The sequence below is a fragment of the Morus notabilis genome, unplaced genomic scaffold (assembly GCF_000414095.1).
Source record: "Morus notabilis unplaced genomic scaffold, ASM41409v2 Scaffold378, whole genome shotgun sequence".
Classification (NCBI taxonomy): Eukaryota; Viridiplantae; Streptophyta; class Magnoliopsida; order Rosales; family Moraceae; genus Morus; species Morus notabilis.
The window spans coordinates 111,319-127,171 of NW_010358465.1; the positions used below are offsets into that span (position 1 = coordinate 111,319).

At 38.4% G+C, this 15,853-nt stretch overlaps 2 protein-coding genes across 3 annotated transcripts; both read left to right on the forward strand.

The window, feature by feature from the left end:
* The first annotated feature begins 245 nt into the window (after nt 1-245).
* On the forward strand, nt 246-10,212 carry LOC21387962 (protein SUPPRESSOR OF GENE SILENCING 3 homolog). 2 transcript variants are annotated; one of them, XM_024162026.1, is made up of 4 exons: nt 246-1,264; nt 5,199-5,506; nt 7,608-7,988; nt 9,874-10,212. In XM_024162026.1, exons 1-3 carry the CDS (start codon nt 468-470, stop codon nt 7,964-7,966), a joined length of 1,464 nt encoding a protein of 487 aa, XP_024017794.1. In that variant the 5' UTR covers nt 246-467; the 3' UTR covers nt 7,967-7,988; nt 9,874-10,212. The 2 variants fall into 2 exon arrangements, with proteins under 2 accessions (XP_024017794.1, XP_024017793.1); XM_024162025.1 differs by lacking the exon at nt 9,874-10,212 and having other exon boundaries at nt 7,608-8,275.
* A 1,296-nt stretch (nt 10,213-11,508) lies between these two features.
* Nucleotides 11,509-14,904, forward strand: LOC21387963 (FRIGIDA-like protein 4a). The gene is made up of 3 exons (XM_010092617.2): nt 11,509-12,502; nt 13,353-13,528; nt 14,059-14,904. Exons 1-3 carry the CDS (start codon nt 11,605-11,607, stop codon nt 14,542-14,544), a joined length of 1,560 nt encoding a protein of 519 aa, XP_010090919.1. The 5' UTR covers nt 11,509-11,604; the 3' UTR covers nt 14,545-14,904.
* The last annotated feature ends 949 nt before the right edge of the window (nt 14,905-15,853 follow it).

The window sequence follows — 15,853 nt, forward strand, 5'->3', positions numbered from 1 at the left end:
ACAACAATAAGGAAAACGACAACAAACTCAAAAACATGAGAACGACGAACGGAAAACGCAACAATCAAGAAAAGTTGACAGTAAAGATTGAAACGACAACTAAAATGCAGTGCAGAGTAGGGGTGTAAGTAGGCCGGGTAGGCTCGGGCAGGGCCGAAATGACAAGGCGCATATTTATTTATTTTTTTTTTTCATCTCAAAATGACAAGGCGCATATTATAATATCATAATCAGGCATTTATTCAGCCAACAAAAAGAAAAATCAAGAAACTTTCCCTGAAAATTTTCATTTCCCGGGAAATTTCTCCTCTTCCGCCCAAACAGAACAGAAAATCATCTTCTAAACCACTTCCTATCCTCTCTCTCCTCCACCATTCCGCACAACCTCTGCTAAATTCTCATGCGTATATATATACACACATATATATATTTATAGAAATCCAAACCCTAGCTCTGAATCTCCGGCCATGGCCGGAGAATCCACCCATCCCGATTCCAAAGCCTCGTCCCACAAGCCATCCTCATCTTCCGCCGTCTCTCACCGCAAATCCCGCTGGCAACAACCTACCAGCGCCGCCGCCGCCGCTTCTTCAAACCCACCCGTCTCCGCCGATCCCAAGGTCTCCAAACCCAAAGCGACCTCCTCCCCAAAGCCCGGCCCAACCACTCGCAGCCCGGCCCAGCTCCCGAAGCCCGGCCCAACCCCCGCCGCCGGCCCAATCCCCGCTCTGGGCCTGCCACCACCGCCGTCGCCGTCCTACGGCTTCCACATGCTCGAGCGCCGCACAATTGTCCTCGCCGACGGCAGTGTCCGCTCCTACTTCGCCCTCCCTCCGGATTACCAAGATTTTCCTCCTCCCGCCGCGAGGTTTTTTCCCGGTGGACCAGTGAGCCCCGTGGGGCCGAACCGGCACCAGGATTACTGGAATTCCCTAGGTCTCGACGGGCCCGCGAAGCGGAAATTCCCCGACGAGGAAGATACGGATCAAAGGCGTTACGGCGAAGATTCGAGAGCTTCCAAGTATACGAGGACCGTTGGGGGCTTTGATAATGGCAATAACAATAATAATAATAATGTAGGGCTTAGGCAAGGCTCTGGTAGTGGCGGTGGTGATTATAATCCGGGGCATAAGCATCTGGACGTTGACCAGATTGAGCTGAAGAAAGCGTTTCTTCGATTCGTGAAGATCCTCAACGAGAACGCGAAAGAGAGGAAGATCTACTTCGAGAACGGAAAGCGTCTTCAGTGTGTTGCTTGTGGCAGGTTTGACATACATTGGATTTGGGTTTCCTTTGAAGTTGCTAAATTTCGTATTATTTCTACTTGTTGATGAAGTGATAGTTTTAGAAATTATGATCCTCGGATTTGAGTGCTTTTCTGATCTTATAGTGTGTGTTTTGGTGTGTGCAGTTCACAGAATTTAGGAGGAATTTTCTTCTGGGGATGGATATTTAGTTCCAAAATTAGGTTTTAGAGTTGGAATGAGGCGATTTTGTCTTTTGGGGATGGTTATTTAGTTCCAAAATTAGGTTTTAGAGTTGGAATGAGGCGATTTTGTCTTTCGATTCATTCGTTTGCCATTGCCGAGTGACTGGATGATTTAAGTTCTGATATTACGTAGATGGTTAAGTCCTTATACTTAATTCTATGTTGGTTTTAACTGCTGGATACCTCAAGTATTTTGTACTTTTGGTTTTCCTTGTAAGATGATGGAAATGGCTACTATGGTGTTATGATGTCCTAGGTTCATTTTATATACGTGGATTGGGTATTAATTATATGTTTATCGAATATAAGTTTGGAATGATTGTTAATGATTGATGGAAGGAGCATTACGTATGTTGGGGGGTGAAGTGGGTCAACTTTGTTCTGCAGGAGTGACTTTGAAATTATGGAGATGTGGACTTAACAGTATGATTCAGATTTTATTAGAAATTGACAAACTTGTCTCATTGTGGGTGATTCTGTAATTTTGGTGTCCGCCATCACATGATATTGGAGGTGATGAGTGTTGGTTGTTGCAACTTGGAAGTTTATATTCTTTTGAAATTTGAACATCTCCGTTGGTTTTTATTTTTTAGGGATTAGCATGAGCTGTTTGGGTAATGGAATTTCAGGTTTTATGACAAATGTGTTTCAGATAAGTTTGTCTAATCTTTTCAGCCATAGTGTTTGGGGAAAGGAGGGTTTCTACGAGATTAAAGGTGAAGTGTTAGGATTTTCTTGTGTCATCTTATAGACATTAGAGAAGCGGGGTGTAAAGGGTTTGGTAAACATATAGGAAAGACACTTTCTATCCAACCTTATTGATTTGTGTGTGCTTATTTTTCCTTAACTAGTGGATTTTGAGAGTACATTGAGTTTTGTTTCTTTTGGTGTTATACAATGAATGGCCTCTTTTTATTAAAGTTCATCCACATTGAGGAAGCCTTTTGTTTCTTGTTTCATGTTCCCATTGCTGGGGAATATTTTTGTTTCCTTATTGATTGCAATTCTCAAAATGTCTTTCTTTGATCATGTCTTTTGGTGCGTTTTCCAACTCATTGAACCTTGAGATTTGCTTGGTATTTTTTGGTTGTTTGGTCTTTTGTGTATTACAACCATGACTCCTTTCCCATTATTGCCTGAGCAATAATAGCAATAATAGGATATTTTATGCCAGTTCTTTATGACTTCTCGAAGAGAGGTTTTCTTTTCATGTAGAGTGTTCTGTGTTTTTGCATGCAACTAAAAATGTACTTAAGAGGACTGTTCGATATTTATCTTAGTTGCCTTCTTTCAGTTCTGATGGTGTCTTTTCTACGTAGGCATCTCTTTAATGTGTGTAGTGGATTGCCTAGTACTTCTTGTATTCTCTTTTTTATTTTCCTTTATGTTTTAGCCCATGTTGAACAATTATTATTTGCTAGGATATAGGTACATTGAGAAAATGGTAGGAATCCTGGTCCCAAAGAATACTTTTATGTATTGACGTAGAAGGATGCCATTCCATATTAAAGCTAATCATCTTGGGATGATTGTTGGTCGATCTTCTCTTATTACTTTTCAACTTCAGTAATTGGCAGCATAATTTCCTTTTTAACCTCTGGTGAACTTGTGAAATTTTATAGGTTCTCAAAATTGCTAATTGTTAGATATATATTGCTGTTAGATGTAAACACTGCAGTAACAAAAATTAGAACTATAGTATCTCTTGGGCGTTATTTATCCACAACTTGGTACTTTTGCCCAGAGCTTACTGGGTGAGCTTGCTTTGAGGTTTGATTTGCGTTTATCAACCAAAAATCATCTGAGCCTGAATTGAGTTTCCCAAACAATCTTACTTCAAAAGGGGACCGTACTAACCATATATATGTGATGTTTGCATATGTAATTCCTCCTGAGACGTTTATGCATATGAGTGTTCTGGGTATGTAATATGTATAGTAGTGTGTGATTTTGTTTTATCTGACTGATGCTCCGCCTTGCCAGAGAATACACTAGTCATCTTCCAAACACCATGGGTTGATGTCCTCCTTTCCTAGCAAAATTGTGTAATTTTTCAGATTAGGTCGTGCAGTGAGGTTTTCATCTGTTGACCTGAACCTGGCCCCACATAACGGGCTGTTGGGCTGTGCACTTTTGATTTTTTAGTGGGCCCTGTAAAGTTAAATATCAAAAAAGCATATAAGGTTGAGGTCGTGTGGCCCACATCATAACTCATAAAAGACGTAAGACGGTAAGAGACATTGATGAAAGTACCTTGTGGAGTTTTAGTGAGGGCTGTTTTGTTATACATATATTTTTTACTTGTTTTTATGGATTTTATTTCTGCTTTTCTTTTTTGTTACTTATAATCACAACTGTCCCTAACCTGTGGCTTTTTTTTTTTTTTTTCTCTAGTCTCTGATTCATGGAAACTGCTTCATTTTCTTTTCTCCTTTTAGACTTTTAGTAGGTTTAAAAGGTTTGCAAATCTAATGTATTTGGAATTTTCAGGTGCTCAAGATGTAGTGAAGTTATGCATCTGTATTTTGTGTTAGGATTTACGTGTAGTGGTGTACGGAGAAAGCTTCTTTGTGTGTCAGTTCATTTGATTTCTTTATGGTTACAATCAGGATAAATGGAATTACAAATAATAGCGTTTGCCTTCATATCCCAATTACCAAACATTTATGTACCTTCTATGAAACTTGTTGCTTAAAAGTCTTCAATTATCTTGTTTAATGACATGCTTGCAGCCAGACATGTTTTGGATGGGGCTGCTTTTGTGTACTTATCTTTTGTAACATATCATTTACCTTACAAGGTCTGGCACCATTTGCTCCTGGATCTAGCTCTTCTCTCTATTCCACTTTATTAGTTGGCATTGGTTCAGAAAGTTTGTACAAACACTTCCCTTTTTCTGCGTTCTTGTTTTAGCTTAATAGTGTTTGTAAGGCTGTTAAACACCAGGATAGTCTTAGACTAGAAGTCTGGAAGACGGTTAACCATCTGGTTTTGCCAGAAGTTTCATATTTTTCTTAGAGGAGCAGCGTTGCCTGGCTTGTGATAACTTTTATTCTTTAATCTTATATCTGCTGTCATATATTAGGTTCTCCAAATTCAATTTTGAGCCATAGGGATCTATGGAATTTGAGGACTAAGAAAAAGCTTTGATTTTGAACTTGGGTTGGGTAGTTTTAACAAATTATTCAATAAGTGAATGTAGTGATCCAGATTCCAGAAAAGCTGGTTTTGAACTTTGTGTGTATTGATAGTTTTTGGATCAGAAAAGCTTCATAAATGCAGTATTGTTTGAAGGAGAAAACTAGGAAAGAGTTTTCCTGCAAGACGATAAAGATAAAGCAATCGCAAGTTTATAAGTGTGTAAAGTTGCTTCGGTGTTTTCCTTTGCATACATTTTTCTTGGAATTCTGTTGCCATAATTTATATGTTTGGTTGCTTATGGAAACTTGGATTTGGTTTCTGTTGTTGCATTCCAATACAAATCCTTTTTATCTCATGCATTGCAACATATTAACTTTGATATTTTCTAGCTAGTTTGATGAAAAACTGCAATATTGTTGATGGTGATAATTTCCTTCTCTCAAAATTTTGAACACACCCTTACACTGGTGAACGCACTGCCTTTGTTTCCATATATTTTGACATATAGGCTCATGATTTGGTTTCATTTAAAATATGCTCTTCAATGCCCTTGTATGAAACGTTTCAGGTCTTCTAAAGATTTTCCAGATACGCCTAGTCTGATCACGCACAGTTACAACTACGATAATGATGACTTGCGTGTGGATCACTTGGGCTTGCACAAAGCTCTTTGTGTTTTAATGGGGTGGAACTACTCAAGACCTCCTGATAACTCAAGGGCATATCAATTTCTTTCTGCTGATGAAGCAGCAGCAAACCAAGATGATCTAATTCTTTGGCCGCCAATGGTGATAATACATAATACACTTACAGGGAAGAACAAAGAGGGACGCATGGAAGGTTTGGGAAACAAACTTATGGATGCCAGAATTAGAGGTATAATGTGCATTTTCATTCTATTCTTAAAGCGTCAAACTGTCCTTGCAGAAGGGCTGTCCTCTAAGCAAGAAAGTATTATTGCATCTGAAAATAGTTAATGTCCCTTAGTTTAATACTAAACTACATCCATCTTTAACAGTTAGTGGTCTCTTAGTCTAGTATATGGAGGGAGCAATTTTTGGTATATAACCCTATCTTTCTGAAGAATGCCTTTACCATGTTGTCTCACTCTTGGATAATTGAGGTTAAGTAATCATTTTAAATCATTCCAACTTTGCCCTCAAGTTCATATTTTATGAATCTGATGATCAAATGCATTAGTAATTTGAGAGAGTATGAGAATAGTTCAGTAAAGGTGCTTATGCAGTTCCCTTATTGACTCTTTAACTTCTTTCAATACTTTCCTCATGGAATTAGTTGTTTAGATTCAAGGATAGGGAACTGGTAGACCAAGAAAGTAATGAGAGTGTCCATAAACAAAGCCCTTAACTTTAGACTCCCTAATAGTGTGGACTGCCTTAGGTTTGATGTTGTACAAAAACCAGCTCGTCTACTATACTAGACCCTTACCTTCTGATTGGGTACAGTAACCTTTCTGATGCTCTGGCAAAATTGCTTTCAGTTGACAAAGCCATCCAGTTATATGATCTGCACCCGCTTCGAAATTACGGCAGGGACTATTACGAGCTTTAGAGCCTGTTCAAGTAGACAAAAAATAGGAGCTTATTATACAACGCCTGCTAGTTAGCCTCGAGTCCTTGACAAGATATATAAAATAAACTCGTGTTGAATGCTCACAAACAGAACCATCAACTCCTACGCGTTGTTTAGATTATTGCTTATCCTATTGATACTTATGGCTTCTTTTTATTGTTTAGATTATTGCTTATCTTATTTATACTTGTGAACTATAAGAAGCCATAAGGCTATGAATTTGTTTTTGGTTGATTTGCTCAAAAGACATAGTTCACTTAATTCCGAGTTGAGAATTGAAGATGAAGATTCTTGTTCCATTTGAGCTACTTTTTGATTAAGGGATAAAAAAAAGGAGTGAACGTACTAATAGCAAATCCTTATATTCTGCTTTTTAGGGTCTCTTTTTACAGCAAGTATATTTGAGTTTTGAGGAATTTCTGCCCCTGAATTTCAGGGGTCTTTATTAGTTAAGGATAGACGAGTCTTTTGATGGAGCATAATACGAAGCATGCAAACTGGTTGTGGGGACTAAGGCCTAGTTGAATGAGTTTCCATGAAGAGCACTTTACATTTTTTTGAGGGTAAATTTTTTAATGCAACTTGCTTCTTGTGAATCACCTTGAAGTTAGAACATCTTATTTTCATCCTTTACTTGGTCAGGGAGGGAATTTTCTTTTTTTCCCCTCTGTATTCTAGTTGCGATACTGATTATCTTCTTGTCTTGCTCTCGTCCACCCCTCATGCCCTTATCGCGTAGTGGGGGTTTCTCTGAAACATTAGGTCTGTTAGTTTAACGTTTAATTGTTCATTTGATGGGGGTTTATGCATATGATTGTAAGATTTTTGCATTATTTCTGTTTTGATCTTTTCTCCCCATTTTCTTCTTCTAGGACCTTTTTGTAGGGAAGATTGCCTTACTTTTCCTGCCTTAAATTACCCTGTGTCTTGCAAGGTTGCACCAGCACTTTTAATCTCTTTCCTGGGTGTGCGACTTAAATGATGCCAGAAAACAGCATTATACTTGGCCTTGTGATTTATAACCACTAGTCAGTATTTGCTTTGCTGCCCTGCTATTGATTACTATTGTTTTGGTTAGAGAAATTTTATTTCCTTTGTAGTTTGAACCATGCAAAAGCCTTGCATTGAGTCAGTGTTAGTAGTGCGCACTATTTTTGAACGTTTGCTAATGGCTTGGATGTTCCCCTTTGGAGAATCTGAGGCCCTTATTGGTGCGGGATGTTGGAGATATATTACTTAAAATAATGTGGAACCGATGCACTATGCAGATAGATATTTGTTGAAACCCTTTGGGCTTCCTTGCGTTAGAATTTTAAGGGAAGTCCATTTTTTTAACAAGTTCTCTCTTTGGTATCATGGTTTTTTTTTTTTTTTTTTTCTCCAGATCTTGGATTCCATGGAGGGAAGTCAAAGTCCTTGTATGGCAGAGATGGCCATTTGGGTATTACACTCATAAAGTTCTCTTCTGACCAAGCAGGCCTCAAGGAGGCCATATGCTTGGCGGAACATTTCGATCAGGACAACCGTGGACGCAGGGCGTGGGCCCGTCTACAGCCTTTGACAATTGGCACCAAGGATGATGAGAACAATCCACACCTCATGCAATTCGACGAGAGGACGCGGGAGAAAAAGCGGATTTTTTATGGCTATCTTGGAACTGCTACTGATCTGGATAAAGTTGACTTTGAGACAAAGAAGAAGGTTGTGATCGAAAGCTGGAGGGAGTACATGGCATCCAAATAGACTTTGATCTGGGCTTCACAAGGTATCATGGTATATTTAATTCGCATTGACGTTTAGTTTAAGCACTGTCTGGTGCTTTTCTTTTTCTAGTTGTTTTTGGTGGGCCTCTGCGGCATTGCCTGTTGGTAGGTGACTGAAGCTTTTATGTAATTTGATAGCCAACAGTTGGTGTCATGAGACTCTTAGCCCCATTAAGTGCTGGCTATTGTTGTTGGAAACTTAATGGCATTTGTTGTCTTCTACAGACAAGACTTGTTTCTTGATTCAGTATTTGCCGGAGACGACTTTGGATTGGGAATTTGCACAAAACTTTTAAGTTCTCATAACAAAAAACGAGAAATCTAGGAGTAATTCACGAGGGAACATAAAGGAAATTCACACCTTTTTACCTTTATATATATATATATATATATATCTCAGTTTGTACCGGTCGTTGGTTGGCAATCATCTTTTGTTTGTGAAAGGGTTGACAAGCATTCTTGAACCCAAAGCAATTATCACAATTTCATCTTTTTTTTTAATATACCATTTTAATATATAGTATTTATTTATGTATATGTGTGTGATAGGTGTATATATACATGTATATTAAAATATATCTTGGGTAGGGTGGGGCTAAGAGGAGTTGATTCCTGAAAAGTTTGCCTATAGCTGTGCTCAAGGATTGCTTGCTTGGTAAGAGAGTAGATAGAAGCTTGTTAGTGTTTCCTGTATTTACAGTTGTACATCTAGTTGATTTGGTTAACGAGAAGATTCTTTACCATTGGAATGGTTGTGAAGAATCATGTATAGTAGTATGTATATATATATGGTTCGTTTAGTTTGTTAATTCGAGTTTTTAATTTGAGTTGAAATTTGACTTTACGTGAGTTTTTTATTGTAGTAAAAAGGTTAAATGTGACTGTTTCTGAGAGCTTTTTACTATAGCAAAACTCGAATCGGTGAAATGAACGGGGCTATAGTTTTTTTGATGCATTTATGGTGAAGGTTATTTTGCTCCCACAATGGGAATTGTGTTCTAATTTGGATTAGTTTGTAACAGTTTGATTTGCATTAGGCGTAGTTATGTATCGCACGTTGTAAATTTTGTGTATGTGTATAGATCTGATTGTTAAAAAATTAATGCAACGGTTAAAAATAATAATTCTTATCAGTGGAGCAAAATAACTTTCTTCACTAAAAATTCTCTTTAAATTGGCATAAAGTTAATTAATTAGGAATAAGTTAGGAATTCATTATTGGGTTATGTTTTAGGATTTATCAAATTTGAATCTTAATGTGACATCTTTTTAGATTATAATAAGGCATTGTTTATTACTTTTCAAACCTTAAAGACTGTAGACTGAAAAGATGGTACATTGATTTGTCTTCCAACTTCAAATTTGATTAGTGAATCCCATGTGCGTGCACCATTATTGCTTGGTAGAAATTTGAAGCCATGAAATGAAAAATGAAATTTTTTTAGAAATGTGAGTGGCGGTAAAGAAGCTAATCCTTTCCTCGGGTTCATTAATCATTTGGGTTGTTGACCCCATTGGTGGTCCAAGAATCCAATGGGGATAGGATGGGGATAGGATGTTGGGAGAAAAAGAAAAATATGCTAAGACTTTGTGAATTAAAATTAATAGATCAATAATTTACATAAGTTAATAAATAGGTTAAATTATTATTTTTATTCATAATTTGTTTGGTTATAAATCATAACTTGATAAGTTATTGTTTATAATTTATAATTTTTATTAATAATTTATCTAGTTATAAATCATAATTTGACAAGTTTATTCATAATTTATATGGTTATAAATTATAATTTGATAAATTATGACTTATTAATTTATATAATTAAAAATTTATCTACATATTTTTTTAAACTTTTTATATTGGTCTATTTTTTATTATTTTCGTAGGATGTTATGTCACGTGTCAAGGAGCAAAGCCAATGGGCTCAACTGGGCCCGGCAACTTTACCCACTCCTATTTTTTTGTGTGTGGGCCCAGCTGAAACAGTGTCTGAAGGAGGGAGTTCCAAAAACACCATCAAGAAAAATATGAAGTGACGGCTGTGACGCAGATTCCTTAGGGTACCAGAAGACAGCCCGAAAGGGTCTAAAAGACTCAACACCTTACAACATTGAAGAATAGTGTGTGAAAAAGATGTCCTGTTAGTGAGATGTCACATTAAAATTACATCATATGAGTACAAAATTATTTTAAAAAAGTTAAAAAGTATAACTGATAAAATTCAAACGGACAAGAATTATTATCTTATTAAAAGGATTTTTTTTTTTTTTCACTTCTTAGTACAGAATTCTCTTTTAAAATTAAAATTAATGAAACTTTGCTAAATATTATTACGGATCCACTGCGATGCAATCTCATCCACGTAGCAAACCATCCGAGTTGTCACATGGCAATAGTGAAAGACTCTAATTGATTTTACTTTTTGTCACATGTGGGTGATGCATTTCTAACAGTGATAAATAGGAATACTTTTTTTTATATAAGATAAATAGGAATATTCAAAACTATATTTAATTAACTTCTTGTGGCGGGATATTATAAGGTTTCATTTATTTCAGTGATTCGAGTTTTGTTACAGTAAAAAGTTTTAAAAATAGTCACATTTAATTTTTTTACTATAGTAAAAAGTTCTCACATAAAGTCACATTTAAACTCGAATTAAAAACTCGAATCAACGAACTAAATAAGTCCTAATTGTGTTAATGATTGTTTCGTTCGTTTCATCTGTTCGAATAACAATTTGAGTTTTAATTTAAATCACAACTCAAATTTAAATTCAATACCATTTTAATTGTTCATAAAAGAATTTGATGACTATTAATTGAGTATTATTTTGAACCGTTACATTTGTATCAATTTTATGGGTCAGTTTTGCATTTGATTATAGCCATGGTCTTATGTGGAAATTTCTACTCCACCTATATTGAAAGATGAATAGTGAGTAACACTCAAAAGAATTAATGGTCATATGTAGCGCATGCCTCTACATTATCAGTATGAGAGAAGGAAAAAGAGTTAGACAGTGTGTAGATAAATACTAATCCCACCAATGTCTTTACTTTATCTGACTTCACCCATGTGGTGGTCAGTGGGCCTGGCCCACCCTACTCTCTCTGGACTTTTCTTTCTTTTTTTTCCCCCCCCTTCCATCTTTTGCTTTTTCCCACCCCTTCTGATCTAACATCGGTTTCCGGGAAAGTGCTTCTACTTCACACCATCACCCAAACACTCCCTTACGTACGTCATCATTTCGCGCTTTAGCTTTACCTCTAAACAAACTCAAAAATTAAAAACAAAAATAGTAATAAAAATAAAGATCCTTATCCTGCGCACTGTCGCACCATGTGCTCACTCTAGCGACTTCCCGTGTTGACTCTGCGCACCCTCGGCGCATTTTAGAGTGGTGACAACTTTATTTAGGACGCCGCCCCACGTGTCGCTGTTTTATCCGTCCACGTCATCTCAATGTCTTCGTCTTTCCTCGGCTTTGCTTAGCTTTATCCCTTGCTTGTTCTTCTTTCTCCTTTTTCTCTCTCTATGCTGCAATTCTAGGGTTTCGATTGCTCCCTTTTCTTCCTTCTTCCTTTGGCTACTGAGGTTCTCCCAAGACGACGACCATGGGGTCCATCCCCGATCCCGGAGAGTTGACCGAGTTGACTCCGCCGAGCTTCGACGAGTTCCAGAGGCAGACTTCGCTGATGACGAGCTGTACTCTGCTGTGGAAGGAGCTCTCCGATCACTTCACGTCCTTGGAGCAGGACCTCCTGAAGAAATCCGAGGCTATGAAGCGCAAAATCCAGACCTTGGATAACGAGACCAAGGAATCGCTCCACGAGCTGGAGAAGCGCGAGAACACCATCGAAGGAAGCGTCAAGATCGCTCTCGGAAAGGTTGAGGTCAGCAAGGAGGTGGCGTTAATGGCGATGGAGAGGATTTTTGGCGACGAGAATGGAGAGGTTGATGACGGCGAGGGTTTACTGTTGAAGCTCAAGTCTTTTCTTCTGAGGATGGACTCTTCAGGGCTGTGGAGGTTCGTGACGGGGAAGAAGAAGGAATTGGATGCGCTTAGGGCTCAGATGCCTCTGGCGCTGGCGGACTGCGTCGATCCGGCGAAGTTCGTGTTGGAGGCGATATCGGAGGTGTTTCCGGTGGACAAGAGAGTGGAGAAGAGCGAGAGAGGGAACGACTTGGGCTGGGCTTGCGTTCTGATACTGGAGTCGCTGATTCCGGTGGTGGTCGACCCGGTGATCGGAAAATCGAGGCTTCTGGTGACGCCGAGCGTGAAGGAACGGGCCAAGGAGATCGCCGAGACTTGGAAGGCGAGCTTGGAAGAGCGTGGGGGAATAGAGAACGTGAAGACGCCGGATGTTCATACTTTTCTCCAGCATTTGGTGACTTTCGGGATTGTGAAGAAGGAAGACGTGAATTTGTATAGGAAGCTCGTGGTTGGGTCTGCGTGGAGGAAGCAAATGCCTAAGCTCGCTGTTTCCCTTGGCCTCTCTGATAAAATGCCTGGTTCGTCTGCGAGATTTTGTCTTTTCTTTTTTCTCCTTACTATATTTGGGTTTTGAAGTTTAAAAAAATGAAAAAACAAACAAACATTATCTGTCTTATTTGTTAAGGAGCATTTCTGTTTTGCTTGAAGTTCAAGACTAACGTTTTAGCTATGTTTAGATAAATGCATTACAACCATGTTTAACTGAGTGATTTGCGAGAGGATTGCTTCGGGTGCTTTTATGCCAGATTTCTTTTCTGGGTTTTGAACTGGAGATTTATTGAGTTGATGTTGATTAATTACTGCTTTAAGTAGTGGGATGGTGTTCTTTGCTAGCTTCGTTCCTTTTTTGCTGAGATTATTTTCCTTGAAAATGTTGAATACATGAGCGTATTAAGTGGAATGGCTACAAGTCTCTTAGGGTTCGTTTGGTTCATGGGTTCAAACCATGATTTTGACTTTTGAAATTGAAATTTTTTGTGAGGAAAAAACACCGTAGTAGAATCAAAATCCATGATTTGAACCATGCACAAACGTAACCTTAGGCTTCTTCGTGTTTGCTATGTGTCGTTTTACTTCATACATTACCAGGACTCCATCTCTGTGTTTGAGCATCAAAACAATTTCTAGGATATTGGGGTAATTATAGTTTGTAGTTGCATTGTGTTGTGTTGTTTGTCTCTTCTGCAACTGTTTTCTTGTCTTTTATGAGATGTAGGTTCTGTCGATTTTATATGCTTCTTAACTGCTCCATAATTCCCCTTGCTATGAGATTCCATCGGTGTTGTAGGATTTTAGACATGTTATATTATAAATTTTGCTTAAAGGAATTACAGTGGAGTTTTTAATGCCTTGTGGATGTTATCGCAGATATGATTGAAGAACTCATTAGTAAAGGACAGCAGCTTGATGCTGTACATTTCACGTATGAAGTTGGCCTTGTGGACAAGTTTCCTCCTGTTCCTTTGCTCAAAGCTTTTCTGAAGGATGCTAAGAAGGCTGCAGCTTCCATTTTGGAGGATCCAAATAACATTGGCCGATCTGTGGTATGTTATTCATCATTACGTCCAATTATATAAAGCAGTTGTTACATCCTATGCTGAATCTTGTTCTTTCATTCTTGGATATTCGATAGATTTTAGTTACTGTATGTTCTTGCATGTGGTAGTCTCTAGTTATTGCAAATTATGCAAGTTGTATAACATACATGGTTGGGGCCTTTAGTTATTCATTCTAATGTGGTTATTACTTTTTGTGTAAGTGGCCTCTGGGTATTGATATGCTGCTAATTTGGTGGAATACATAATTTAACTCAGCCCATCCATGATGTGGTCACAAACTGTGATTAATGTTTAGGTTCTATGTTCTATTGATCCAGGACCATAATAGTATTACTATAGTTAATACTGTGCGTGAACTGCAATGGTTGCTTTGTTGGGCGGTTCTTTACTGTTCAGTAAGAATGGTTGGGAACTTGGGCCAGTTTTTTGTTCTATATATGTGGACTGGATTAATGTAGATTTGAACGTTTACATCTTCGATTAACTAGTGTTCTTTCATTCTAAATTTTTCACAGCACCTAGCTGGCCGCAAAGAGCAGTCAGCACTACGGGCTGTCATCAAGTGCATAGAAGAGTACAAACTTGAGGCTGAATTTCCTCCGGAAAATCTCAAGAAGCGCCTTGAACAGCTAGAGAAGGGTAAGACAGAGAAGAGAAAGCCAGTCGCAGTCCCTGCCAACAAACGAACACGAGCGAACAATGGTGGCCCAATGCCTCCTGCCAAGGCTGGCCGCTTGACAAATGCATACGTGTCTTCTTTCCCTGCGGCTCCTACGTTTGTCAGGTCACCTTCCCATGCTCAATACCCAGCTCCAGTTCCCCCGTACCATTCCCCGCCAACCATGTATGGCAGCAGAAGCCCACCGACAAACCCTTATGCCTACTCACCAGAGGCTGCCCCCATGGCTGGATCCTACCCCGGAGCTCCCATGACCTACCCTGCATACGGTGGTTATGGCAATGGCATGGCACCAGCTTATCAGCAGGCTTACTACCGATAGACATGACTACTCATTGAAGATGGTAACCACTGATATTATGATATGACCCCAATCTCATCTGCTTTTACAATGGCTTGTTTGTAATCACTAACCTTTTAATGGTAGCGATGGTCTGTGTGTTAATCTGCGATATTTGTCGTGCTTCTTGCTTTGACATGGCGGGAAGCTGTATTTCTAATGTTGATCAAAACTTTAGTACTAGGTTATTGTGGAAAGTAATTAGGATGACCGCAATGCCATCAATGTTGTCTCGTCTAGTTCCTGTAGAAAACGAAAAAAGAACTTACTGTTTATGTATGGGTCTCTATCTCGTTTCCCAGTTGCGGTTGAATTTAAACAAATGCCATTAGTATTTCGAGAGATCTTGGTTTTGCTTCAAACTTTAATCGAAAAATGGTACTCGTTGGAACCTGATGGTATTTGATTCCATTTGAGATTTTGATTTTGCTTCGAACTTTAATCGAAAAATGGTACTCATTTGAACCTGATGGTATTTGATTCCATTTGAGCACTTTAACTCTGCCTTTCTTAAAACTCGGTGAGTATTAGGAATGTGATTAGGTGAAGAATGTGCTCTTATGTCTTCTTGTTACTTTCAAATTATTGTTCCCGCTTTTTTTTTTTTTTTTGTTTTTTTTTTTTTTTAAAGTATCAATTTCATGTGTCATAGCTGTGAAACATTTTGAGACGCTGAGATGGTCATAATGAGATGGCTTGAGATCCTAAAATGAATTGATCTTTTATCCTTATCCCTGGCCTGGCCATGATTATTTGATGAGTTTAAAAACCCTCAGAATGCATAATACACGTAACTAATAATCTTGCATGTACCGAGAGATTATTTTCTTACCATTTGTACAACGGTCGGTCACCAACCAAATTTGTTGGTGCTATGACCGCCCTCGGGTTTTTCCGATCAGTTTCAATCATTGACTAAATTTTTTGGTTTGGTGACCACCCTTGCGTTTTTCCAATCGGTTTTGGACAATGCCGTTTGGTCCGTGAGCCATTTCTCTTAATCTCAACGATGTGACTTTTTTTTTTTTTTTTGGAAAGCATACAACATGAGTCTCTTCTACTTTACCCTAGTTTGCAATCTCTGTACAACCTTTTCTTTTCTTTTCTTTTTTTCTGGCCAATATCAAATCGAAGACCAATTCATTTAAGGAAAAGTTGCCAGATGCGATCTCAAATCCGCAGTCAAGCCGAGCCGCAAACCTAGATCTCCGTCGCAGATCCAAACTAAAAGGATAGTGGAGATCAACAGAGAATGAGTGAAAGATTCAATCTCCACTAAGCAATGGTCCAA

What these genes read in the sequence shown, in the direction of transcription:
- LOC21387962 (XM_024162026.1), top strand. Translation starts at nt 468, where the DNA reads ATGGCCGGAGAATCCACCCATCCCGATTCCAAAGCCTCGTCCCACAAG. An exon ending in CAGTGTGTTGCTTGTGGCAG is followed by an intron (nt 1,265 to 5,198) that starts GTTTGACATACA and finishes GAAACGTTTCAG; the next exon opens with GTCTTCTAAAGATTTTCCAG. An exon ending in TATGGATGCCAGAATTAGAG is followed by an intron (nt 5,507 to 7,607) that starts GTATAATGTGCA and finishes TTTTTTCTCCAG; the next exon opens with ATCTTGGATTCCATGGAGGG.
- LOC21387963 (XM_010092617.2), top strand. Translation starts at nt 11,605, where the DNA reads ATGGGGTCCATCCCCGATCCCGGAGAGTTGACCGAGTTGACTCCGCCG. An exon ending in CCTCTCTGATAAAATGCCTG is followed by an intron (nt 12,503 to 13,352) that starts GTTCGTCTGCGA and finishes ATGTTATCGCAG; the next exon opens with ATATGATTGAAGAACTCATT. An exon ending in ATAACATTGGCCGATCTGTG is followed by an intron (nt 13,529 to 14,058) that starts GTATGTTATTCA and finishes AATTTTTCACAG; the next exon opens with CACCTAGCTGGCCGCAAAGA.